Source organism: Pan troglodytes, chromosome 2 (assembly GCF_028858775.2).
Source record: "Pan troglodytes isolate AG18354 chromosome 2, NHGRI_mPanTro3-v2.0_pri, whole genome shotgun sequence".
Classification (NCBI taxonomy): Eukaryota; Metazoa; Chordata; class Mammalia; order Primates; family Hominidae; genus Pan; species Pan troglodytes.
This window is the reverse complement of record NC_086015.1, coordinates 129,155,140-129,181,395: the sequence shown is the minus strand read 5'-3', so window position 1 is coordinate 129,181,395 and position 26,256 is coordinate 129,155,140. Positions and strand designations below refer to the sequence as shown.

Here is a 26,256-nt window from a genome sequence, read left to right as displayed (position 1 = left end):
ATTGCTAAAAGTAATACATCATTCTTGCCAACAGAATGATTGGGAGGATTTTCAGTAAAGGTCCAGGTCAGAAGTCATTTAGACTGGGTCCCCCAGTCTCTGTCAGAACCATGGTACCTGTTGTGGTATGAAAGTAGCCACAGATCATCTGTAGATTAAGGGGTGTGGCTTTGTTCCAATAAAACTTTATTTACAAACACAGGCTGTGGGCTGGATTTGGCCTGCAGGCTGTAGTTTGTGATCCTTGATTCAGAGAGTTTAGCAAGGCTGAAAAGAACACCGACACCCCCTTGTTACCCACAGATGGGTGGGACTTGGCCAGAGGCCAAGAGGAGGGTGCTCACAGGGGAACATACAGCATGTAGAGGCCGGGAGGTGCTCCAGGGCACCAAGTGTGGGAAAGTGGGACATACAGGGAAGTTTCCAGAAAGCAAGATGTCAAGTTGGAGGCAGAGCGCTGCTGGGGCGTGAAGAGTCTCTAGTCCAAGTGAGGGAGTTAGGAACTTGGGAGGGGCTGTTGTTGGGTCGGGGACCTGGGGTCAGCCAGGTGGTGACCTGGGATGGGGTGGGGACAGGCAATGAGGTAAGCTCTGCTCTTTATATTTTTGCAGATGCTTTTCTCAAACTTTCCTGATCCTGCGGGCAAGCTAAACCAGTTCCGGAAGAACCTGCGGGAGTTGCAGCAGCTCCGATGGGATGAGAGCTGGGTGCAGACTGTGCTCCCTTTGGTTATGGACACACAACTCCTGGGCCAGAGGCTAAAACCCCGGGACCCCTGCTGTCCTTCCCGCAGCTTTTTCTCGGAGTCTCAGGGCAAACCCTTTTGAGCAGCGCCTCCCAGTGGCCAGAAGCTGAAATGACGGCAGTGGTGCCGCCTGGTGAATGAATTGGTTCTGTGACCGGGAAGCTGTGCTTGGCTCCGATTTATTTTCCGGAGGCTCGGAAACACTTCCTCTCTTCTTTTGTTCTTCATGCCCCATGCCCCTGCTAGCGTATTACTGTTCTGTGACTTCCCTGTGACCTCTGCAGTACTCCTCATCCTGCGTTTGGTCTCCAGGTGTCACCTTTCTGCCGTGTTCCTAACATTTTGATTCCTGTCTTGAAAAAAGCACCTGCTGCATCGTAAGCCCAGGGATGTGGCAGCTGCAGCGGGCTTGGCTTTGTGAAGAACCGAGTGTATCCGCGGATGTGGCAGCTGCAGCAGGCTTGGCTTTGTGAGGAACCGAGTGTGTCCAGGGATGTGGCAGCTGCAGCGGGCTTGGCTTTGTGAGGAACCGAGTGTGTCCACGCTGGGGGAACATCATACTTGATACACACGTTTTTATTTGCACAAAGAAAATGCTATTTTTGGAGCCAGAGTTTTCATGTCTGAGTGATGGCGATTTTCTTAAGAACCAGAACTGCTGGCAGAAAGGGAGCACCCACACGCTTAGATAGCCGATGTCTTATTAGAAGGCAGTTTGTAGTTCCTGATTTGGAAATTAACATTCTCCAAACATTCCAGTCCAGTGAAAGTTTTATCCGCTTTCCCATATAAAAACTCTTCCCATGAGAGTGACTTGATTCTCACAATCCCGTTGGAGTCGTGTGTGAGTCCTACAGTGTGAGGTTCAGCATTGCCATCTCCAAGTGCTCTTCGTAGGGAAACAGTTTCTGGTCATGACGAGGTTCCACTTCCCATCTGATCCTGGCCCGGCCTGGAAACAGAGCACATGTGTTTGAGGATGGCGGTGTTTGGGGACAGGACATGAGCGTATTGTGTGGGGCTGCTAGGACAGGCCTGGCGGGGTGGCGGGGGGGGGTGTCCAAGTCAGTTTACTTGGTTCACAGGTTCTCAGGCCCACCCAGGTGCCTAGAATTGGCCTCCAGGATGGGACCAGAAATCTGGTTTTGCATAGAAATGGCTACCAGCAGGCACCATGCCGCTGTCCACTCTCTGCCCGCGTCTGCCCCAGCACTTGGCACAGCGGTACAGACGCAGAGATCTGAACCCGCATCTACCTGTCTGCTCAATCAACCCACTCTTCACAAAGCTTAGAAAGCGGCCAGGCACAGTGGCTCACACCTGTAATCCCAACACTTTGGGAGGCCAAGGCGGGTGGATCACTTGAGTTCAGGAGTTCGAGACCAGCCTGGCCAACATGGTGAAACCCCATCTCTACAAAAATACAAAAATTAGCCAGGCACGATGGCGGGTGCCTGTAATTCCAGCTACTTGGGAGGCTGAGGCAGGATAATTGCTTGAACCCAGGAGGCGGAGGTTGCAGTGAGCCAAGATTGTGCCACTGCACTCGAGCCTGAGTGACAGAGTGAGACTCCATCTCAAAAAAAAAAAAAAATCACACACACACACACACACACACACACACACACACACACACACAGCTTAGAAGGGGCTGGTGTTCTCGTAAGTACAGCTGTCTGAAGAGCCGTTAGCCAGAATGATTCTTTTTTTTTTTTTTTGAGATACGATCTTGTTTTGTCACCCATGCTGGAGTGCAGTGGCACAGTCATTGCTCACTACAGCCTCGACTCCTGGGCTCTAGCAATCCTCCCACTTCCTGAGTAGCTGGGATGACAGGTGTGTGCCACCATGCTAGTAATTTTTTTATTTTGTAGAGATGGGGTCCTGAATTCATGGCCTCAAGTGATGCTCCTGCCTCAGCCTCTTTTATTATTTTTTTTTAGACGGAGTTTTACTCTGTTCCCCAGTCTGGAGTGCAGTGGTGCAATCTCAGCTCACTGCAACGCCTCCCAGGTGATTCTCCTGCCTCAGTCTCCCAAGTAGCTGGGATTATAGGCGTGCACCACCACGCCTGGCTAATTTTTGTGTTTTTAGTAGAGATGGGGTTTCACCGTGTTGGCCAGGCTGGTCTTGAACTCTTGACCTTAAGTGATTCCCCTCACAGCCTCCCAAAGCCTCAGCCTCTTACAGTGTTGGGATTACAGGCGTGAGACACTGTGGCCCGGGATGATTGTCAATCACAGTTTTTTGTTACGAGTGGAAAATGCGTATTTATAAAAATGAAATAGTACAGACATGAACGTGTAGAAGTCTCTATAATCCTGCCATCCAAGGATGGCATCTGTTAACGTGTATATCAGGGATGTCCAATCTTTTGGCCTCCCTGCACCACACTGGAAGAAGAAGAATCGCCTTGGGCCACACATAAAATACACTAATGCTAGCAATAGCTGGTGAGCTAAAAGAAAAAAAATCACAAAAAAACCTCGTACTGTTTTAAGAAAGTTTACAGATTTGTGTTGGGCCGTAGGTTGGACAAGCCTGCTCTATATATATTCTAGGTTTTCCCCTATAGGTATACTTAAGTGAAAATGATTATTGTGATAATTTTTTTTTGAGATGAAGTCTTGCTATGTTGCTCAAGGGGGCCACAAACTCCTGGGCTTAAGCCATCCTCCCGCCTCAGCCTCCTGAGTAGTTGGGAATATAGGTACTCATAACCATGTGTGGGTGATTATTATTATTTTTTAAACAAAAATGGGGCTGGGCGCAGTAGCTCACGCCTGTAATCCTAACACTTTGGGAGGCTGAGGCAGCAGATCACTTGAGGTCAAGAGTTCAAGACCAGCCTGGCCAACATGGCGAAACCTCGACTCTACACAAAATACAAAAATTAGCCAGGCGTGGTAGCATGCACCTGTAGTCCCAGCTACTCAGGAGGCTGAGATGGGAGGATAGCTTGAACCTGGGAGGTGGGAGGTTGCAGTGGGCCGAGATGGCACCACTGCACTCCAGCCTGGGCAATACAAAGCCAGATTCTGTCTCAAAAAAAAAAAAAAAAAAAAAGATGGGTGGGGGCTTCTACTATGTGTGCTGCTTGGCACTGTTTTTTTCACTTAAAAGATATTGCAGGTATTTTTTCACATAAGTATCTGAAGAAATACTTCCTTTATTTTTATTTATTTATTTATTTATTTTGCCTTTTTGAGACCGGGTCTTGCTCTGTTGCCTAGGCTAGAGTGCAGTGGTGAGATCAGGGCTCACTGCAGCCTCCACCTCCTGGGCTCAAGCCATCCTCCCACCTCAGCCTCCCGAGTAGCTGGGACTACAGGTGTGCGCAATCATGCCCGGCTAGTTTCTGTATGTTTTGTGGAGATGGGGTCCCACTATATTTTCCAGGTTGGTCTTGAACTCCTGGTGTCAAGAAGTCCTCCTGCCTTAGCCTCCTAAAGTGCTGGGATGACAGGCCTGAGCCCCGCGCCTGGTCAGCCTCCTGTGCGAGGTTGTGCGGGACTCTGTCGTGGAACCCAGTGTGTCTTCGTGTGCTGGCTTGTTTGTTGGCTCTGTAGTTAACGGGCTGCCCCACGTGGACAGGCATTGGACCCGTGTCTCTGTGTGCAGGCAGAGGCTGCTGCGCGTGCATCTGTGCACATGGCTGCCAGGAGGGGCTGTGCTCAGGGGGAGCTGGGGCAAAGGCTGGTGGCAATGGGGGGCTTGGGTGTAGTGTGGAGGCACGAGAGCCAGGTGGCCGGGCTGCAGTCTGTGGGAGCTCGGGGGTTGCTTGGCCTCTGTGTGTCCTAGTGTCTTTGTCGGTGAGATGGGACAATGATAGCACACTCTCACAGGTGCAGGGGGCTGACAAATGTCAGGTCTGAGGACAGTGGCTGGCCCACTACGGGGCCAATTCCCCTTCTCTATAGTCACCCTGCTCGTCTTCCATCAACTGGGTGCTCAGGACAGTGGCGTGGTGGATCTGCCTGTACAGCCTGTGCTCCAGCATCCTGCAGGCCACAGCTGTGTCCAGCCCTGACCCCGACTGCCCCTCCCACCACCTCCATTTTATAGATGAGGAAACTGAGGCCCAAGGGCTTAGGGAACCCTGCTCTGAAGCACACAGTAGGGCTGCTGGGCTCAGATCCTCCCTCCCTGTGCTGAGCTGCCCTCCTCCTGCCACAAGCCCCCAGCCCCGAGCCCATCCTGCTCACCGGCCTCTGCCCTAGTTCCCCGCATGGTGTGGGAGTGTGGGGCATCCTAGCTTTTCCCCAGCCCCCAGTTCTTTCACTTCCACTGGAGTCCCGCAGGGACAGCTCGGGGACCATGCAGGCCCGGGTGGGCATGGGGGCTCACCTAGCTCGGTGGTGAACAGCTGGCACGTCTCTGGGTTGCGGACAGTAAAGGCCACATAGACCTCTGGAGCCCGCTGGTGCTCCCGGCAGGCAGCCAGCCTCAGCAGGACCCCGACCAGCGACACGATGGCTTCTGGGCAATACAGCACGTCTACGGTGAAAGTTTCAGGTTACCGAAAGGGACCAGTGGACAGTCCCAGGTCATGCTGACCTCAGCAGCAGGGCGAGCCAGAGAGGCAGCGGTCATATGAGACTATTAGATGCCATTTGACCATTTGGGCCATTAGATGGAAAGGCAATTACTTGGGTGAAAAAGGAGAACCCTTAGTAGAGAAAGCTGCAAAAGACCGAAGCAAAAGAAAAAAATCTCCAGACTCACTGGTGTTCCTTAAAAAACGAGCTCTGGTTCTCGGCCTATCTAGAGGGCTGTGAATGACACAAAGCCTGACCCTGCCATGAACTTCGTGTTTCAGGAGTCTGCCGATTTGTCTGCTGGCTTGCAGGGGTGGGCCTGTGTCCCTGGCCACCGCTGGACCTGTGGTTTTCAGGGCTGGGACCCAGGACAACAGGCACAGCTCTGTTCGACCAGAGAGGAGACTGAGTGTGCTGGCAGGGGCGAGGGGTTTTTGGTGGCCCAGCCAAACACCACCTTCTCTCAAGGGCCCTGTCCTCATCCCAGAAGTGGTTGTTTTCCTCCTGTGGTCTCTGAAGGACACAGGGCATGGCTCTGGGACAGAGCCATGTGGTGACGACTGTAACGGGAGTATGCCTGTCTCCAACAAGAGGGCTGTGGCTTGAAGGTCACCTTAAGAGGCACCCCTATCCTTTGATGTCACCCTGGAGGCCCAGAGTAACTCTTCTGGAAGTCCCGTCATGTCCATGCCCGACAGCATCCATTGTTCCCTTTTCCCAGAGCCAAGAGCTGGGTAGAGCTGCAAGGACACCGCCTGCACAGGGTGCCCGGGGCTGGGCATTACCTGCTGCAATGACACCATCTGGCTGGATGGCAGAGAGCTGATGGACCGTCGCGACGTCCCAGTCCAGCTGGGCCACTGTCACCCTGGGGCTGTCTAAGTTGGCAGTGATGTCTGCCTCTAATGAGAGGCCATTGAGAAGGACATTCCCTCGGAGCTGTTCGAGGACCCGGCTGTGACAGTCGCTGAAGATGTATGCCCGGGGGCGGCACATCTTGCAGATGGCCAGGGCTGTGAGGCCAGCACCACTGCCAAGCTCTAGGACAGCCCTGGCGGGAGGAAAGGGGACCATGTCTGCGACTGCACCAGGGTAACCCTGCCTCGGCCCCCTGCCCTGCACCCCAAGGTCACCTATGAGGGAAGGCTGCCGGGTTCTCGATGGCCCATTCTGCAAGGTAGAGGGCAGCATCCCATGTGACCAGGCCTGTGATGCCGTGGGAGATGATGGCTGTGCTCTCAGAGAGTGTGACAGCCTCCTGAGGGCTGCACCAAGAGAGGGCGAGAGAGTCATTCCAGCGATCAGAAGGCAAGTGGCTTAGAAGACAAGTAGCCATCCACCACATGGCTGAATAAACCATGACGGGACCAATCGCCACTCAGCAATGAGAAGCAGCTAACTGTTGACATGCCAACAGCTTGCGCGGGCCTCAGGGGTGTCACGTGGCATGAAAGACACTCACCTCAGGCCACACAGGATTCCATTCATTGAACATTCCTGAGACAATGGAATTCTGGTGATGGAGCACAGGTCAGTGGTGGCCAGGGGCCGGGTGTGGCTATGAAGGGGTGGCTGCCTTGTGATGATTCAATATGCTATGTTTTTCCTTTGTGGTTTTCTGTATCTATGTTTTATCTTATTTTTTTTGAGCTCTGTTCCCCAGGCTGGAGTCAGTGGCACAATCTTGGCTCACTGCAACCTCTGCCTCCTGGGTTCAAGCAATTCTCCTGCCTCAGCCGCCCAAGTAGATACGACTACAGGCATGTGCCACCATGTCTGGCTAATTTTTCTACTTTTTTTTTAGACAGAGTTTCACTCTCTTTGCCCAGGCGGGAGTGCAATGGCGCGATCTTGGCTCACTACAACCTCCACCTCCCAGTTTCAAGAGATTCTCCTGCCTCAGCCTCCCGAGTAGCTGGGATTACAGGCGCCCACTACCACACCCCGCTAATTTTTGTATTTTTAGTAAAGACAGAGTTTCACCATGTTGGCCAGGCTGGTCTCAAACTCCTGACCTCAGGTGATCCCCCCGCCTTAGCCAAAGTGCTGGGATTACAGGCATGAGCCACCACGCCCGAACCTGCCAAGTATTCTTTGAGGACTGGGCACCAGGTCCTTGTGAAGCAGGTAGTGTGTGTCACCTATTGGACAAATGCCCAACGACCCCATGAGACATGCTGTTGTTGTTGCAGTGCTTGATTTACAGACAGGGAAACTGAGGCTAAAGAAGGTTGATGGACCTCATGTCTAAGACTGCAGAATGGGTGAGTCAGGATTTGAACCCACACCCACGTTTTCACTTTGTCTGTGCAGGAAGGGTATCTGGGCTGTGAGGGGAGGAGGGTGCCCTTCTCATACCAGCAAATAGCTCCCGTGGCCCTGAGTGGACTCCTTGGTCATCAGGGTCTCCACAAGCACCTCATACAGCTCGTCCAAAGGCTCTGTGTGGACAGCCTCGTGCTGGGGGCAGACAGAGTGAGAGCTTGTTTGCTTTCGTTCTAATCTGTAAAAATGGCCAGATGATTTTCACCAAGTTTGGAGGGGAGATTTGGGATGGAATGGTGTAATACCGGCCAGCTGGCGTATAAAATATTCACTTCGTTGGGTGTGGTGGTGTGTGCCGAATAGTCCCAGCTAATCTAGAGGCTGACATGGGAGGACTGCTTGAGCCCAGGAGTTAGAGGACAGCCTGGGCAAGAGACCTTGTCTCTAAAAAAAAAATTCACTTGGTAGGGAAACCTGGATGGGAGGGCCTTCAACGAGAGGTGTTGAGAGGGTAGAGTTAGGTGTAGTCTAGGGCAGGAGACAAGGATTCCGTGAGAGCTGCCACATGACCATGACAGAGAGCAGGAAAACAAAAGGTGCTTTTAAGTGAGCCCAGGCAGAACTGTGAGGGCGGCCCATGCTGCAGGCTGTGGCTGTCAGCAGGCTGCTTCTCCAGGGCTGGCCCCATCCTAAAATTCACAGGGCAGCAGCAGGGTATACTGGGTGACTGCTGCCCTCTCCTGGTGGCACAGGGCAGACCTGCTGGTGACCACAGATGCACCCTTTTGGGGAGGACTAGGGAGAAAGCAGGTATTGGAGAAGCAGGGGGTTGCTTATTTGCTAAAAGTGTGGCCCTTTCACTCAGCAGTTCTGCTACTGCCTACTGAGGAACGGCCTCTCGACATCCTTATGTCAAACCCTGCATGTTCGGGCCCATCTTTAAAATCCACCCTAGGCCAGGTGCGGTGGCTCATGCCTGTAATCCCAGCACATTGGGAGGCCGAGGCAGGCGGATCACCTGAGGTCAGGAGTTCGAGACCAGCCTGGCCAAAATGGTGAAACTCTGTCTCTACTAAAAATACAAAAATTAGCCAGGCATGGTGGCATGTGCCTGTAGTCCCAGCTTCTTAGGAGGCTAGGCACGAGAGTTGCTTGAATCCGGGAGGCAGAGGTTTCAGGGAGCCGAGACTGTGGCACAGTAATCCAGCCTGGGCAACACAGTGAGACTGTCTCAAAAAAATAAATAAGTAAAAAATAAAATCCATCCTGTATCAGTCAGGAAAGACCTCATTCTAGCAGGATCAATGCAGAGAATTCACCAGAGGAACTAGTTCCAAAGGTATGGCAAGAGCTAAACCTTCCAACAGGGGCCCATGGGGCAACCCAGAGACAGACAAGAGCAGGAAACTCCAAAACCTTCGGCGGGCAGGACAGAGGGTGTGGATGAGGGTTCCAGTGCTGTGGGCTGGGCCAGCCTGGTAGGAATGAGAATCCATATGCTGGGAGCTGGGTCCCCAGAGAAGCAGCTGCTGCGGAAACCCCAGGAGGCAGAGTGAGGGAGAGACGCTGGCCTCCCCTTCTTCCTGCCCTGCACTGTCTCCCATGGGTCACACGCGGCTGCAGCCAGTCGCCTGGGGAGGCCCCTGCCATGCTGGGGTTTGCAAAGCAGGCCCAGGGCCTGGGAAGGATGGGGGCTCCAGCACGCAGGTGGCTATGCTGTCTGGCTACTGGGCGGACACTGCCCATTGCTGACCTTTTTGATGAGTTCTGAGAGAAAGCACCGGGCACAGTTGACTGACGGCGGGTGCTTCACACACACAGGATGCTTCACAGTCTACAGCAAAGGACAGAACGTTGGTTGCTCGAGCGCCCGTCTTAAGTCTCCTATGAGCTTCAAGCCAACACAGCAGAGGGCAAACTCCAGGCTACCCAATCTCTCAGCAAAGATGTAGATGGACACAGCGTTCTGGCCCCATGCATCTGAAGTTTGTCTGAAGATATAACCCGTTTCCTAAAAATGCTCCCACTGCAGTGGCACAGGCTGTGGCAGCATTTCTAATGCCCATTCTGAGCAGGAACACAGGGCACGTGGGCCCAAACCACCTCCCTCCCAGAGGAGCCAGTGTGAACCAGGGTTTGCAGTAAAGACAGTCGCCAACTGTCTGGCTCTATGGAAGAGGCGGGAAGGCCCACTCAGCAACTGCTCTCTTGGAGTGTGTGTCCCTGGGGACAGGATGGATGGGAGGGGATGCTCAGGGTGACACTCCAGCTAAAGCCGAGAGAAGCCAAGTGCAGGATGAGCAAGTTCCAGGCAGTGGGAACAGCCTGTGCAAGCTCTGAGGTGGCCACGGCCTGGCACTTGGAAAGGAGGGCAGACGGACTGGTGCAGCAGGAGTGGGGATGGTGGGAAAACAGGAGCCTGGAGGGAGAGGGAGGAGACAGTCTGCAGTGCCTGCTGGCTGGGAGGGATGCAGATTCTGCCCAAGGGCAGCAAAGTACCCCACGCAATACACAGGCTCTTCAGGCTGGTGCTGGTTTTTCATTTTTTCTGACACAGAGTCTCGCTCTGTTGCCCAGGCTGGAGTGCAGTGGCCCGATCAAGGCTCACCGCAGCCTCTGCCTCCTGGGTTCAAGCGATTCTCCTGCCTCAGCCTCCCGAGTAGCTGGGAATATAGGCATGCACCACCACGCCCAGCTAATTTTTGTATTTTTAGTAGAGATGGGTTTTTGCCATGTTGGCTAGGCCGGTCTTGAAGTCCTGACCTCAGGTGATCCGTCCACCTCAGCTTCCCAAAGTCCTGGGATTACAGGTGTGAGCCAGTGCACCCAGCCTTGTGCTGGGTTTGAAAGCAGCTATCCCTACATTTCATGCTTCACCACCTACAAGAGTGAGGCTAAGGGTGCAACTCAGAGCAGGGTGCGAGATAACTTCAGGTATCTCCATGCTCGAAGCCCTGACCTACTGTATTGCCCCGAAAGTCTTCCCTGCTGTGGCTGCATCTTTTCCACATGGATCATCTTGGTTCACCTCTAGCACAGGAATTCTTCACTGGGGCTCCTAGGATGGGCTGGGTGGGTGGGGGTGGAGGATGTCTGCCTCCAGAGTTTGTATGGAAAATGTATTCTTCTGGTGCACTTCTTTCTGGGAGGGAGTCTATTGCTTTGTCTTTTCAGAAGGGCTCATGGCCCTTCGAAGGTGAAGACCCAGGATGCAGGGTGATCTGCACTTGGCCCTCAAGGCCAAGGTCAGGCTGTGGCTGGGCCTGGTGGTGATCCTGCCTCTCACCTGCATGCAGATGCTCTTGAGTCCAAACCCCACCCTGGGCAAAGTAAGGGCCCATTTAGGTCTAGAAGAGACAGGAGTGGGCAGGACAGGCCTCATGAATGCAAAAAAGAAAGTCTCTGAGCATCTACCAAATGCTAGAAGCTGTTTTGCACCTGTCATCTCTGTTTTTGCTGTGGATGGTTTAAAAAACTTTCCTTAGATTTCCCCCTCTCATGCAGATTTTTGTATATTCTGATGTCTTTGTCTAAGTCTTAGATAGAAAATGAAAGAGCTGGAGCTGTCAGAGGTGCCAACACCCACCTGCAGTGCTGACTCAATGTTCAATGTTCTTTGAACAGGGGTGTTTTTAAAGGGTACAAGCACACCTGTGGTTCTTCTCTCAGGTCTTCCGGAGAGATTCAGGAGGCAGGGTCATGAGTCCCAGGGACTCTGGGATTCTTACCTTCTGCAAAATATCCCGCAGAAGCTCAGAATCTGATGAGTCTCTTAACTTTGCTTCTAAGCTCTGTGTGGACGGGAGAGAGAGAAATCTCAAGGGCGCATTCACAGGAACATTAAACACGCAATAGAATGTGTTGGCAAAGCGCTGTGTGATCTCTCCCTGGGGACGTGGAGCCAGTTGGAAGTGGAAGCCACAGCAGCTGAAAGCCTGACCTTCAGATGTCACAGGGTGCACCCGGATGAGTCACAGGAAGAAGGCTAGAAGACTGACTCTTGGCCACATTAGTCCTGGCTACTTAGCGGCCACCCGGATCATGGGCCAGCTCCCTGGTTGCACTGGTCAGCCAGGAATTACCAGGGCAGCCATGGCACCAAGGTTTGATGAGCTTGCCATCTGAGTTTAAGTGGAAATGCAGAATGTGCCCATACCAGCCTGGGTTACATTGTCCTCTTACAGGGCCTCAAGCCCAGCAGCGAACTTTGGCTCCCGAGTTAGGCAGACTGTCTCAGCTGGTATGTGACACAGGGCAAGGCACTTCATTGCTTCAGACCTCCTTCCATGCTGTAAAAGGCCTTACAAGACCTGATCCTAATCCCTCTCTCTGGCCTGTTCTCCCTCACCCCTGGCCCACCCTGCTCACTCCACTCCAGCCACACTGGCTGCCTTGCTGTTGTTCCTCAACCACAGCTGGCTTGTTTCCACCACAGGGCCTTTGCATATCCTGTTCCCCAAGCCCTTCCCATGGCTGGCTGCTTCACCACTCAGGCCCCAGTTCAAATGCCACCTCTTTGGGGAAGGCTTCCCTGATTCCCCGACTTTGGTGACTCTTCTCCCCAGTTGCTCCATTCACCATTTCCCTGTTTTATTGGCTTTAAAGCCACTCTCATCTGGTCTTTTCTTGTTTATTTATTTATTTGTTTATTCTCTGGCTCTCCCATGCAAGCAGAGCCTCATCTGTCATAGGTACTGCTGATCCATGGTGCCTGGCTCACGGAAGGCATTTATTAAACATTGAGACTGAATAAAAACACTAGCTAACACCGACATGCATTTACCATGAGCCAGGCACTGATCCACAGGCTTTTGTACTCAACCCTGACAACAACCCTAAGAGGTAGGTATCATTATATCCCCCATTTTATTAATAAGAAAACAACAGCACAGAGAGATGCGGTCACTTGCCCAAGGTAACACGGGGCCAGGGGTTGGGCCAGGATTCGAAGCAGGCAGGCTGTCTCCTGGGTCTGAACTCTCAACTACTACACCCTATTCCAACAATCCCTCTGGTCAAATGTGAGTGATAATAATAGTACCCACCTCGTGGGTGTTGAGGGTGAGCCCAAGTTAGCATTCAGCGTGGGCATGTGAACAATTATAGCCAATATTGAATGGAGACCTATGATGCTTTTACGAAGGTTTCTATTTTGGGTTAAAAATGCACAAATTTCTCCTGACCAGAAACGATCTCTGAGTGCTAAATATTTTATGTCAATGGAATAACGCAAATGATTAAGCAACACCCCATAAAATGGGGCAGACCCAGGGAGGAATATATATCCAAACTGACTCATCCCAGTGAGCTCACCGCACATGAATTACAAATGGGGCCGGGTGCATTAAGCCCCTCTACTGGCAGAAGGGAGGCTGCTGCCTGCCATGCGCCTGTGCTGAGAATGGCAGGTCCCCAGGGAGACGAGAGGCCACCCCCTTCTCTGTCTCTTCCATCACAGGTGTGAGAGCCTCAGAGCATGAGCCGATTCTGTGCAGTTCTCGACATACAGATGAGAACACTGAGTCACGAGGGACACCCTGTGACCTGGTCACCGCGCTCAGGAGGACGTGGTTACCCGCGGTCCTGAGGGCGCTTTTTAGAATGGGCAAGGGCAGCTGTGTCCCAGTGACCAGAACGATTACTGCCTTTAAAAAGTCGTGAAAATGATTGTGAACTGTACCCCACAACGAGCGCGCCTCTCCCCCCCAAGACGGTGGAGAGGCCCCCAGCTTAGGCTGCCAGCCCGCGGGGCAGGAAGGGTGCGAGCGACTCTGGCCAGGCCCCAGGGATGGGGACCGGGTCGCGCGGACCTGACGGGCGGGAGCCCAGGCACTCACGTGGCGGGCGTGTCGGGGGCTTCAGCACGGAGACCCATCCCGTCTACCCCTGGACTCCCGCGAGCCCCGCGGGCGTCTCCGCTCGCCCCGCCGCCCACCAGCCAGGGGAAGGAGCGCAGTGCGCGCGCCGCCAGAAAGCGGCGCTCCAAACTCTGCAGCAAGAGTTAGGTCCCCGCGTTCCCCTCGGGCGCCATGACGTGGGCGGGGCCGCAGCGTGGCCGGGAGACCCGGCGGAAGCCGGGCCTGGACTGAAGAGGGGGCGGGCCCAGGGCAGTGCGCGGGGGCAGAGAGGGGGCGGGGCGTGGGGGGAGGGTCAGGAGGAGAGTCGTGGGGGCGGCTCTAGGGCGGGGCCAGGATGAGCGTTATGAGGCGGGGGCTTGGGGTGGGGCCAGGATGAGCATCATGAGGGCGAGGCCTGGGGTAGGGCCAGGATAAGCGCCGTTGGGGCAGGTCCTGGGGAGAGTTCAGGTTGGCGGGTCCTGGGGCGGGGCCAGGACAGGGCGATCCTGGAAGCGGGGCTTCGGAAGCGTCCAGGTTGGAGGCGTCCTGGAGGCGGGGCCTTGCGTGGGGGCAGGATAAGAGTCCTGGAGGCGGGCGTTAGGGTGGGGGTAAATGATGACTGGGTTCAGGAGGCGAGACTCCGAGCAGAGCCCAGGAGACAGGTCTTAGGGCGGGGCTAAGGCCAGATCCAGAAAAGGGCTCAGGAGGCGGGGCCAGGGCGGGGCGTTGACTATGTCGTAGCACGTTGCCAGGCGCTGCTCGAACTCTGGGAGGCGGATCTTAGGAGGGGCCGACGTGGGGAGGGGCCCAGGGTCCGGGAGGCGGGGCCGAGTCCGGGCTGCCGGCTGCGCTCAGGAGGCGGGCCTTGGGAGGCGGAGCTTAGGGAGGGTCCGGTGTGGGAGGGACCAAGGGACTGGGAGGCGGATTGGGGCTGGGCTCAGGGGCCGAGAGGCAGCTGGGCTTGGGGCGGGGCCGAGACGGAGCGAGGGGTCCAGGGTGTGAGAAACGGGGAGGGGTTTGAGGAGGGGATTGGAGTGTGGCTCAAGTTCGGGAGGCGTTACCTGCGGAGGGTTTGAGGCAGGCCCAGGAGCGAGCCCACGGTCTGCCGACGCGGGGCCAGCAGCGGGCCCCAGGATCCGGAGCTTCGGGCGGGGCCGAGTCCAGGTTTGGGGCCCGGGAGGTGGGGCCGGTTAGGGCGAGGGTCCCCGGGATCGTCGGGTCAGGCCTTGGGCCAAGGTAGGCACTCTCGCAGTTCCTCCGCCTTCAGGAAGGTCTTTTTGGCAGGGCCCTTACGGGTGCGCGCTTCGGTCCTGGAGGCGTTATCCTAGCCTCCTCTCCATCAGCGCCACCTGTCTGGGGCCCGATAGGAGGGAGCTTTCCCTCTGTCCCCCAGCCTTTGGACTGTCACCAAACAAGCCATCCGTTCACCAAATACTTATTAAGCGCCTACCATGTGTCTGGCAAGGGAGGTGTAACAGAAAAACTAGGTGTGGTCCAGGCCCTCCAGGGGCTCAGGGGCTTGTGGAAGAAGTGGACATTGAAGTACTTACCACACAAATGAGCATGAAAGTACAATAGCGATATCTGCCACGAAGGCGAGCAGACAGAGCTAGCTGGGCTTCCAGGAGGAGTTTTGATCTTGCAGGGACAGGAAGGAGGAGTTAGCTCCTGGGAGGCGGGATTGGGGGGGGTGGTGATATAGACGTGGGGACAGAGTGGAAAACAACAAAAATATAATTATTTTAGTTCAAAGTTATTGTGTCTTGAGTTGAAAGGCAGGGCAGTTAGCAACACAGTTCAGATTTCAGTACTGCCCCTGAAATCTGAATTGTGTTCAAAGTCTAAAACGTTTACCTTAGCAAATCCCTCATAAAACTCCATTTGGAAGAGTCCCGAGAGCTAATTTGTTAAGTATACTTGCAGAAGGTAGATGAGGAGACAGATTAAATCTTATTACCTCTTTCAGATGACAGGCACTTGAGCCCTGCTCAGCCGTGAGAATAAGAGGGGGAATTAATTCTAATTGAATACACTTGTTCTCTCACAGCTGTTGTTCCCCACCAGAACCAAATGAGCGCAAAATCTGACAAAGAAAAAAAAAGGTTCATCTTTTATTCCGCCAAACACTTTCATTTAAATCAAGAGGGTGGGATGTGGTTATTGCTGTGTTTTTAGACAGAATCAACAGTTTCTGGGTCTGAGATATTGCATACACCCTCTCAGTCCCTGTATCCTGAGATGGAGTCACCTGAGAATCCACAGCAAGTCCTAACCAGGGATGGGTCTGGGTGGTTAAGGAAGGTTGGCTTCAGAACTGGGCCAGGGGCACTGCTTTGCTTTTGCTGTTTTGATCAGCTCTCTGCCCGCAGGAGACAAGGAAAACCAACGGGAACAGGTTAGTTACACTCATAAATCCTGGGCTTATTTTATTAACTCACATAATAGCTATTAATTGCCTTTCCTCCAAGGAGCAAAAGGGCATATACGGTCAAGGCTATAATAAGTAACACTGTATTATGTTATACTAAAATATTAATAAATCTAGGTTGGTTCAGTCTTTCCTGATTCCACAGATTGGAAGCAGATTGAGGAAGGACCCTAGCGGACCACAGAGCTGAGCCATGCACACAGAAGAAATCTTTTCTTCTTTTTTTTTTTTTTTTTTTGAGACGGAGTTTCACTCTCTTGTTGCCCAGGCTGGAGTGCAATGGTGCGATCTCGGCTCACTGCAACCTCCACCTCCTGGGTTCAAGCGATTCTCCTGCCTCAGCCTCCCAAGTAGCTGGGATTACAGGCGTGAGCCACCATGCCGGGCCATTTTTGTATTTTTAGTGGAGACAGGGTTTGAACACGTTGGCCAGGCTGGTCTCAAATACCTGACCTCAGGTGATCCACCCGCCTCTGCCTCCCAAAGTGCTGGGATTACAGGCATGAACCACCATGCCCGGCCAGAAGAAATCTTTATCTTGGTGTGCGGGCTCGGATGAGGGCCACATGTCATCTATCTTGGATCTGAATCTGGAAGCATCAAGGCACTGAAGGGATTTTTTTGTTTCAGAGAGTCTCCCTCTGTTGCCAGGCTGGAGTGCAGTGGCATGATCTCGGCTCCTGCAACTTCTGCCTCCCAGGCTCAAGCGATTCTCCTGCCTCAACCTCCCGAGTAGCTGGGACTACAGGCATGCGTCACCACACCCAGCTAATTTTTGTATTTTTAGTAGAGACAGGGTTTCACCATGTTGGCCAGGAGTGTCTCAATCTCTTGACCTCATGATCCATCTGCCTTGGCCTCCCAAAGGGCTTGGGATTACAGGCGTGAGCCACCATGCCCGGCCTCACTGAAGGGATTTTTTTTAATGTCACGTGGCTCTCACAGGTGCAGTGTGTTCGGGTGCAAGTGAAGATTAGGACTGATGCTTAAAACCAAACGTAAAATTCCAGGTGGTGTTACTATGGGGAAGAGCATTAGGACAATCTGAGTGGTTTCAGTTGCAAGAGTGTGCGTATACGTGCAAGAACTACAGTCAAAATTCAACTTCTGGCTTTGAGGGTCTCTTTAATAACAGTAATAACAACCTAAGGCAGTTTAACAGTATGGAATGGTTGCCTTTTAGAAATTAAGCTATGGGCATGGAAGTTCAATCAGTACATTGAAGTTTTTCCTTTATCTCTCCTATGGTTAATGGTTTCTGCAGAAAAGGACCAATTGATTTCTTTCTAAAATGTTGCTTCAGGGTGTAGGGACCTTTATAGGTCATGTTTCAACTTACAGAAAATTTTATAGTTCAAATATAAATTACGTTCAATGTGGACTTTGTAATAGAATTTAAGGTTAAGTAAAGTTTCCGCTTTCCTTAGGCTGTTTGCAGTGCCCAGCAGGCCCCATGATATTGAGATGGAAGTTATGTTAAAGGAGGAGATTGGTCAGGGATGGGCAGAATAAGGAATATGGGCAGCTCAGGCTAATGATACAATGATTGAGGTGTAGAAAGAGGGCCAGGCACGGGATAACGCCTGTAATCTCAGTGCTTTGGGAGGCCAAGGCAAGAGGATCACTTGAGGTCAGGAGAGCAGCCTGGTCAACAGAGTGAGACCTAATCTGTACAAAAAAAAAAAAAAAATAGTTGGGCATGGTGGTGTGCTCCTGTAGTCTCAGCCACTTGGAAGGCTGAGGTCAGGGGATCCCTTGAGCCCAGGAGTTTGAGGCTGCAGTGAGCTATAATGACATAACTGTACTCCAGCCTGGGTGATAGGGTGAGGCCCTGACTCAAAAACAATTGAGTCAGGGAAAAAATTGGAAATCTTAATCCTCCGTAGCCAGGAATGTGACCTTATTTGGAAATAGGGTATTTGTAGATGTAATCAAGTAATGATGAGTCATACTGGATTGGGGGCTGCTGGTGAGGAGGCAGATGCAATGACTGGTGTCCTTATAAAAGGAGAGAATGAGGGCTGGGCATGGTGGCTCATGCCTGTAATCTCAGCACATTTTGGGAGGGTGAGGTGGGCGGATCACTTGAGGTCAGGAGTTCGAGACCAGCCTGGCCAACATGGTGAAACTCCATCTCTACTAACAACACAAAATTAGCACTGCGTGGTGGCGGGTGCCTGTAATCCCGGCTACTCAGGAGGCTGAGGTGGGAGAATCACCGGAACCTAGGAGGCGGAGGTTGCAGTAAGCCAAGATTGTGCCACTGCACTTCAGCCTGGGTGACAGAGGGAAACTCCATCTCAAAAAAATAAAATAAGGAGAATGTCAGGTGAAGACAGAGACACAGGGAGATGGCAGCCATGTGATGAGGGAGGAGAGATTGGAGCGATGCATCTACAAGGAACACCAAGCATTGCCAGCGGCCACCAGAAGCCAGAAGAGGCAAGGAAGTATTCTCTCTTACATGTTTCAGAGGAAGCGAAGCCCGGCCGACACCTTGATTTTGGGCTTCTAGCATCCAGGCCTGCGAGACAATACATTTCTGTTGTTTTCAGCCACATGCAGGGCCCTCGTTATTGTTATGGTTTTTTTTTTTTTTTTTTTTTTGGAGTTGGAGTTTCACTCTTGTGCCCCAGGCCGGAGTACAATGGCACGACCTCGGCTCTCTGCAACCTCCTCCTCCCAGGTTCAAGCTATTCTCCTGCCTCAGCCTCCTGAGTAGCTGGGATGACAAGCATGCGCCACCTTGTCCAGCTAATTTTTGTATTTTTAGTAGAGATGGGGTTTCACCATGTTGGCCGGGCTGGTCTCAAAATCCTGACCTCAAGTGATCCGCCTGCCTCAGCCTCCCAAAGTGCTGGGATTACAGGCATGAGCCACCGTGCCCGGTCTTGTGGTTTTTTTTTTAGACAAGATCCCGCTGTGTCATCCAGGCTGGAGTGCAGTGGTACAATCTCAGCTCCTGCAGCCTCGACCTCCCTGGGCTCAGGTAATTTTCCCATCTCAGCCTCCAAGTAGCTGGGACTACACGCTTGGCTAATTTTTGTATTTTCTGTAGAGATGGGGTCTTCCTAAGTGGCCCAGGCTGGTCTCAAACTCCTTGGGCTCAAGCCATCTGCCTGCCTTGGCCTCCCAAAGTGCTAGGATTACAGGCATGAGCCACTATCCCTGGCCACCCTTGTTAAAAAATAAAGAATTTCAAGATGGTGATGGCAGATTATTAAACCACAGTGGGGACTCTTCTGTGTCCCTGTGGGACTGTCCAGGTTGCAAACCCATGAAGCCAGCCCTGGCTGCTGGGTTCTTGGAGTGCTGGACCTCCCGTGGCATGTGGCAAGGAGTTGTCATGGGTTATCAAGACATATGATGATCAACTACGGGAGACCCAAAGACCACTCAGTCCTTTTTCCATCGAATTGCTGTGTATGTCACACTAGCAACAAACAGAACCGCAAGAGTTCCTGTGACAATGCTGAGCCCGATCACTGCGCCTTGCAGAGCAGATGCCCTCTGCACCTCCACTCCTGTTAAGAAACCAGAGGGTTTTTAATTGTCTGATTATTAAGAGGCTGTTCTGGCTGCTCCTGGTTCCCTGGGAAGTTTCCCATCTAGCCACTAGTGAGTATTAATTATGGAAATGAAGTGTACATTTAACCCAAGAAAATGCTCACTCTAGAGAAATCTCATAGGGGAAGTCGTTGAAAGCCGATTTACTAAATGACCTCTTCACCAAATGACCCATTTGCCTAATGACCACTTTGCCAAATGATCAATTTGCTGAAAGCCAATTCGCTGAAAATCTGTTTGTGGGATGTCCTGCTTATCAGTAACTGACAGTCAGACGCAGCTTATCCCAGGCTCCCAGTGGGATGTGGGACAGGGGAGGGGCTACAAAATAGTTGTAGCAAAACTCCAAAACTTAAAAAGAAGAAAAATCCTCCATAATTTAGTGAATTGGTCATTCATTTAATTAGTTTTCTACAAAAGGGACTGCTTTCTGTATGTTCACAAGGAGATCATGGGCAGTGGCTTACAAGAAGAGAAAGGATGTATATCACCCCTGCCCTCCCTTCTTTTCCTTTTTTTTTTTTTTTTTTAAGGCAGGAATCGGAGTGCCATAGTACAATCACAGCTCACTGCAGCCTCAAACTCCTGGGTTCCAGTGATCCTCCCACCTCAGCCTCCCCAGTAGCTGGGGCTACGGGCATGTGACACTACATCCAGCTAATTTATTGTAGAGACAGGGTCTCACTATGTTGCCCAGGCTGGTCTCAAGCTCCTGGCCCCAAGTGATCCTCCTACCTCGTCCTCCCAAAGTCCCAAGTATGAACCACGGTGCCCAGGCCATTACTCCTTTTTGTATGTAATTGCTTTAAGCGCTCGTTAGATCACTGGACAGTATCCAAGTCTCTCCTGGCAAAAGGAAAGATAGCCAGTGTTTGTAAACAACCCACAAAGGAAGGCAACAGCAAATTCTGAGATGATTTTATTCTTCCTTTGTATTACCCAGATTGAAGGGGTTTGAAGTCTTGAGAATTTGCAGTCTCGTTTCAGACTCTCCCCTCTCCTTTTTTCAGCACCGAGTGAACAGCAGGGTTTTGCTCCTCCACTATGAAGAGCTTTCTGTGCTATTGAAGGAGGGCAGATTTCCGTATCTGGAAGGGGCATCTTGGGGGCAGTGTGTACACAGTGATTTCCTTAGGACCAGAAGGATTACAGCCTGACTTTCTCTATAGAGCAACTTCCCTTTGCCTAAAAGGCACTATGTCAAATGTTACCAGCAGGTCGAGGGATTCCCTACCTCCCGTGCTATCTGTTTGGAGCTGTTGGAATCTTGTTCCTGGGGCTCCAAAGCTCCTGGGAAACAGGATTGTTCTGCTTGAATTCCCTCCGCCCCACCATGAGACCACTTTTTGATTCTTTTCTATCTCAGGACAGAGCAGACTCTGCTGACAGTTTTCTGGCAGCTGCTTTTGTGTCTCCCCTGGCTGCTGGTCATAAGAGCTCATGAGCATTTCCTGGGTGACTGCCAGGGAGCCGTTGTGGGTTTGGGGGTGACTCCCAGGAGCTTACACACGAATGGGTAGATGTGGATGCTGTTAAAAGGCTTGGCCAGGCGATTCCTCTTGAAATCTGGTCCGAAATCTCTGAATATGGTCTTCATATCCATGAGGACATTACCAAAGCCATGGCTGCCTTTGTTGAAACACATTATAATTCTCTGAAAAATAATAACAATAAAAAAGCCATTTTAGATTCCAATCCACTGAAAGAAAGCTGTCCCTTAGTTAATGTCATGCTTGTTGGATCCATGAAGTCTTTGAGAATTTAAACTACAAGGACACTGCTCTGTGTGGTGGTGGAGGGAATACCAAGGATTTAAAGGTCTTTAAGAAAGAGAATGTAGAAAGCGTACCCATTGGAAACAGCAAGATGATGATAATCGTACTGACAGTAGTAATAAGCTCAAATATATGGAGCTTACTATGTATCATGAATTGTTCTGAATGCTTCATAAATATATGTTCCCTCCTTTACCCTCATGGCAGCCCAGTAAAGGCACCATTCCCCATTTTACAGCTTGGGAATCTGAGTTACAGAGCTTGTCTGCACTGAGTCAACAGGAGCAAATGCTAGATCAGGTAATTGAACCCAAGCAATCCGGTTCCAGAGCCAAATAGATGTATTTTTTATGGTATAAATACACATACATACATTTTTAGGGGAAGGGTGGGGGTAGGATGGGATGAGGATTCTGGGTAATTGCTTGGTAAATGCCAAAAACCTTTCTTGTCTCTCCCTCTTTTCAAATGATAAAGAAATGTCAATTGCAACACTTTTTTTTTTTTTGAGACAAGGTCTAGCTGCAGTACAGTGATGCAGTCATAGCCCACTGCAGCCTCAAATTCCTGGGCTCAAGCAATCCACCCACATCAGCTTCCCAAGTAGTTGGGACTACAGGCCCACACTACTATGCCCAGCTAATTATTTTAATTTTTGTAGAGATGGCAGGTGGCGGTGAGGGGCGGGCAGTTTTGCTATGTTGCCCAGGCTGGTCTCAAACTCGACCTCAAGTGAACCTCCTGCCTCAGCCCCACAAAGCTCTGGAATTATAGGCATGAGCCACTGTGGCTGGCTACAATACTATTTATTTATATTTTGGACCAACAGATATTCTAGCATATAAGAAATGTGATGCTCTCTGTACATTGAAGAGTTGGTCTAATATTTGGCCTGGTGGATACAGAAATTGCCTGTCTGCTCCGCTCTGGTTGAAGAAACCAGTCCGATTGTCTCTGAGGCTATGGAGCAGTCCATCAAGAATGAAAGCCCTCGGCCAGCACGTTGGCTCACACCTGTAATACCAGCGCTTTGGGAGGCTGAGGCAGGTGGATCACTTGAAGTCACGAGTTCGACACCAGCATGGCCAACATGGTGAAACCCTGTCTCTACAGAAAATAGAAAAATTAGCTGGGCCTAGTGACGTGTGCCTGTAATCCCAGCTACTCAGGAGGCTGAGGCAGGAGAATCACTTGATCCTGGGAGGCAGAGGTTGCAGTGGGGAGCTGAGATCACACCACTGCATTCCAGCCTGGGTGACAGAGTGAGACTCTCTCAAAAAAAAAAAAAAAAAAGAATGTCCTCATGATGGCCTCAAGCACATTGGTCCCTGAAGAGAGTCAAGGAAGGCCCACTTTACTCTGCACTGCAAAGCAGGCAGGTGGACAGGATGAGAAGTGGATTCAGTGAGAGGCATTGACTCAAAGGATTTTCTGCCTAATGGTCGGTTCAGCAGAAGATTAAACTGAGCACAGCATCCTGTTCCCTCAAACTATCTGGTTGGTCAGTGGGGAATGTTCTTGTCTCATTAAATGTCCTCATGCTACTGTCAAGATATCCTGTTACAAAACATCAAAAACCAGGTTTACAAATAGGCCAGGTGACTGCGGAATTTCTCCTTGGCAAGGCCTTAGCTATGGGCATGCAATTGGTGTGCAGTAATCACAGTGTTCCGGGCCACTTGAGGGATAAAATATACCTTAGGTGATAAACCATTGTATTTTAATGTGAATATTTCCACCAACATTAAACAGTAACCCCATGAGTTTTCTCATACCTGTTACACTCTGGAGTTGCAACAAGCTAACATGAAGCAAGTTGCAAACAGAATTATTGCATTTGGCCCCTATTCACAGCAAGGGTTCTTCAAGCTGTACCTGGGACAGTCTTCCCTCACATGAGGTTTATAGCATCATTTATTTAATTATTTATTTATTTATTGAGATGGAGTTTCTCTCTGTTGCCCAGGCTGGAGTGCAATGCTGCGATCTTGGCTCACTGCAACCTCCGCCCCCCCCCGCCCGGGGTTCAAGTGATTCTCCTGCCTCAGCCTCCTGAGTAGCTGGGATTATAGGCACCCGCTACCACGCCTGGCTAATTTTTGTATTTTTAGTAGAGACGGGGTTTCACCATGTTGACCGGGCTGGTCTCAAACTCCTGACCTCAGGTGATCCACCCGCCTCAGCCTCCCAAAGTGTTGGGATTACTGGCGTGAGCCACGGTGCCTGGCTATAGCATCATTTAAACTTTGTTTCTGCCATGAATTGTTAGTTGGTAGTTAACAAAAAATAGACCACCTCATTTATGTCTCACAGTTAGCATTGGTTTTTGTGTTTTCTTTAGGCTTGTTTTTTAATTGTTTTTAAAATTGTGAAACACGGTCTTGTTCTGTTGCTGACGCCAGAGTGCAGTGATACAATCTTGGCTCACTGCAGCCTCAACCTCCTGGGCTCAAGCAATCCTCCCCCTTTAGCCTCCTGAGTAGCTGGGACTACAAACACGAGCCACCACCGCTGGCTAATTTTTAATTTTTTTTTTTGAAATGGAGTTTCGCTCTGTCGCCCAGCAGGTTGGAGTGCAGTGGCGTAATCTTGGCTCACTGCAACCTCCACCTCTTGGGTTCAAGCGATTCTCCTGCCTCAGCCTCGGCACCCACCACCATGCCTGGCTAATTTTTAAAAAATATTTTTAGTAGCAACAGGGTTTCACATGTTGGCCAGTCTGGTCTTGAACTCCTGACCTCAAGTGAACCACCTGCCTCGGCCTCCCAAAGTGCTGGGATTACAGGCGTGAGCCACCGCGCCAAGCCTAATTTTTAAATTCTTTGTAGAGACCAGGTTTTGCCATATTGTCTAGGCTGGTCTTGAACTCCTGGGCTCAAGTGATCCTCCTGCCTTGGCTTCTCAAAGTGCTGGGATTACAGGCATGGCCCTTATGCCTGGCCCTTAAAGCTGCTTTTTAATAACAGGCTTACTGAAAGATAATTCACATACCATACAATTTACCCATTTCAAGTGTACAATTTGGCCGGGCATGGTGGCTCACACTTGTAATCCCAGCACTTTGGGAGGCTGAGGTGGGAGGATCGCTTGAACCCAAGAGTTTGAGATGAGCCCGAGCAACATGGCAAAACCCTGTCTCAACCAAAAATACAAAAAAATTAGCTGGGTATGGTGGGTGTGTCTGCAGTCCCAGCTACTGAGGAGGCTGAAGTGGGAGGATGGTTTGAGCCTGGGAGGTGGAGGGTGCAGTGAGTTGAGATTGCACCACTGCCCTCCATCCTCGGCAACAGAGCCAGACCGTGTCTCTAAATAAATAAATAAAGTGTATAATTCAGTGGTTTTTAATATATTCACAGAGTTGTGCAGCCATCACCACCATCAGTTTTAGAGATTTTAATTACCCGAGGAGAAACCCTGTATCTATTAGCAGTCACCCTTTATTTCCCCCTGACTATCCCCACCCCTGGCTCCTGGCAACCATTAATCTACTTTGTTTCTTTGGATTTTCATATTCTGGGCATACATACGTATATGTGTGTGTGTGTGTATATATATATAGAGAGAGAGAGAGAATCAGCTACTATTTGTCTGGCTTCTTTCACTTAGCCTAATGGTTTCAAAGTGTATCCAGGTTGTAGCATGAATCAGCCCTTCATTCCATATTTTGGCTGATTAATGTTCCATCACACGGGTAGACTGTACTTGTTTGCCCATTCATCTGTTGTTGATAGGCATTTGTGTTGTTGCCACCTTTTGACAATTATGAATAATTTTGCTACGAGTATCTGTGTGTGTCTTTGTATGAACAGGCTTGCATATTTTTTGATATGGGCAAATGAGAACTAGTGGTGGGAGGCATTTGTGGTGAATTTTTTGGTGATCTTTGTGTACTCTGTATAATGATCACCCACGCAGGCTTGGGGGCAGCACTTAACCTTACATTTCTTTCTTTTTTTTTAAGATAGGATCTCTCTCTCTCTGCCACCCAGGCCAGAGCGCAGTTGATGCAGGGCAGGGGAGCCCCGCAGTGGAGCATAGTGTGTCCAGAACTGGTGGGTTCTTGGTCTCACTGACTTCAAGAATGAAGCCACGGACCCTCGCGGTGAGCGTCACAGTTCTTAAAGGCGGTGCGTCCGGAGTTTTTTCCTTCTGATGCTCGGATGTGTTCAGAGTTTCTTCCTTCTGGTGGGTTCCTGGTCTCGCTGGCTTCAGGAGTGAAGCTGCAGACCTTCAAGGTGAGTGTTATAGCTCACAAAGGCAGTGTGGACCCGAAGAGTCAGCAGCAGCAAGATTTATTGCAAAGAGCTAAAGAACAAAGCTTCCACAGTGTGGAAAGGGACCCCAGTGGGTTGCCACTGCTGGCTTGGGCAGCTTGCTTTTATTCTCTTGTCTGGCCCCACCCACATCCTGCTGGTTGGTCCATTTTACAGAGAGTCGATTGGTCTGTTTTACAGAGAGCTGATTAGTCCATTTTGACAGGGTGCTGATTGGTGTGTTTACAATCCCTGAGATAGACACAAAAGTTCTCCAAGTCCCTACTAGATTATCTAGATAGAGAGTGTCCATTGGTACACTCACAAACCCTGAGCTAGACACAGGGTGCTGATTGGTGTGTTTACAAACCTTGAGCTAGATACAGAGTGCCGATTGGTGTATTTACAATCCCTTAGCTAGACATAAAGGTTCTCCAAGTCCCCACCAGACTCAGGAGCCCAGCTGGCTTCACCAAGTGGATCCTGCACTGGGGCCACAAGTGGAGCTACCTGCCAGTCCTGCGCCCAGCGCCGGCACTCCTCAGCCCTTGGGTGGTCGATGGGACTGGGCGCTGTGGAGCAGGGGGCGGTGCTCACTGGGGAGGCTCAGGCCTCGCAGGATCCCACGGTGGGTGGTGGGGAGGCTCAGGCATGGTGGGCTGCATGTCCCAAGCCCTGCCCTGCAGAGAGGCAGCTAAGGCCCGGCGAGAAATTGAGCACAGCAGCTGCTGGCCCAGGTGCTAAGCCCCTCACTGCCCAGGGCCGGCGGGACTGGCTGGCCGCTCCGAGTGTGGGGCCTGCCGAGCCCATGCCCACCCGGCACTCGTGCTGGCCTGCCAGCGCCATGC

At 51.3% G+C, this 26,256-nt stretch overlaps 1 protein-coding gene and 2 pseudogenes across 1 annotated transcript in view; 2 read left to right on the top strand and 1 right to left on the bottom strand.

The window, feature by feature from the left end:
* ALG1L (ALG1 chitobiosyldiphosphodolichol beta-mannosyltransferase like) overlaps window positions 1-1,358 on the top strand; it is a 57,574-nt gene extending 56,216 nt beyond the window's left edge. The window contains exon 6 of the mRNA XM_054680947.2: window positions 612-1,358. Within this exon, the coding sequence (XP_054536922.1) occupies window positions 612-827 (216 nt within the window). The 3' untranslated portion in view covers window positions 828-1,358. The remainder of the gene's footprint in view (window positions 1-611) is intronic.
* On the bottom strand, window positions 156-13,594 carry LOC107970748 (protein-lysine N-methyltransferase EEF2KMT-like; annotated as a pseudogene).
* A 7,770-nt stretch (window positions 13,595-21,364) lies between these two features.
* LOC100615781 (small ribosomal subunit protein eS24-like) overlaps window positions 21,365-26,256 on the top strand; it is a 111,692-nt pseudogene continuing 106,800 nt past the window's right edge.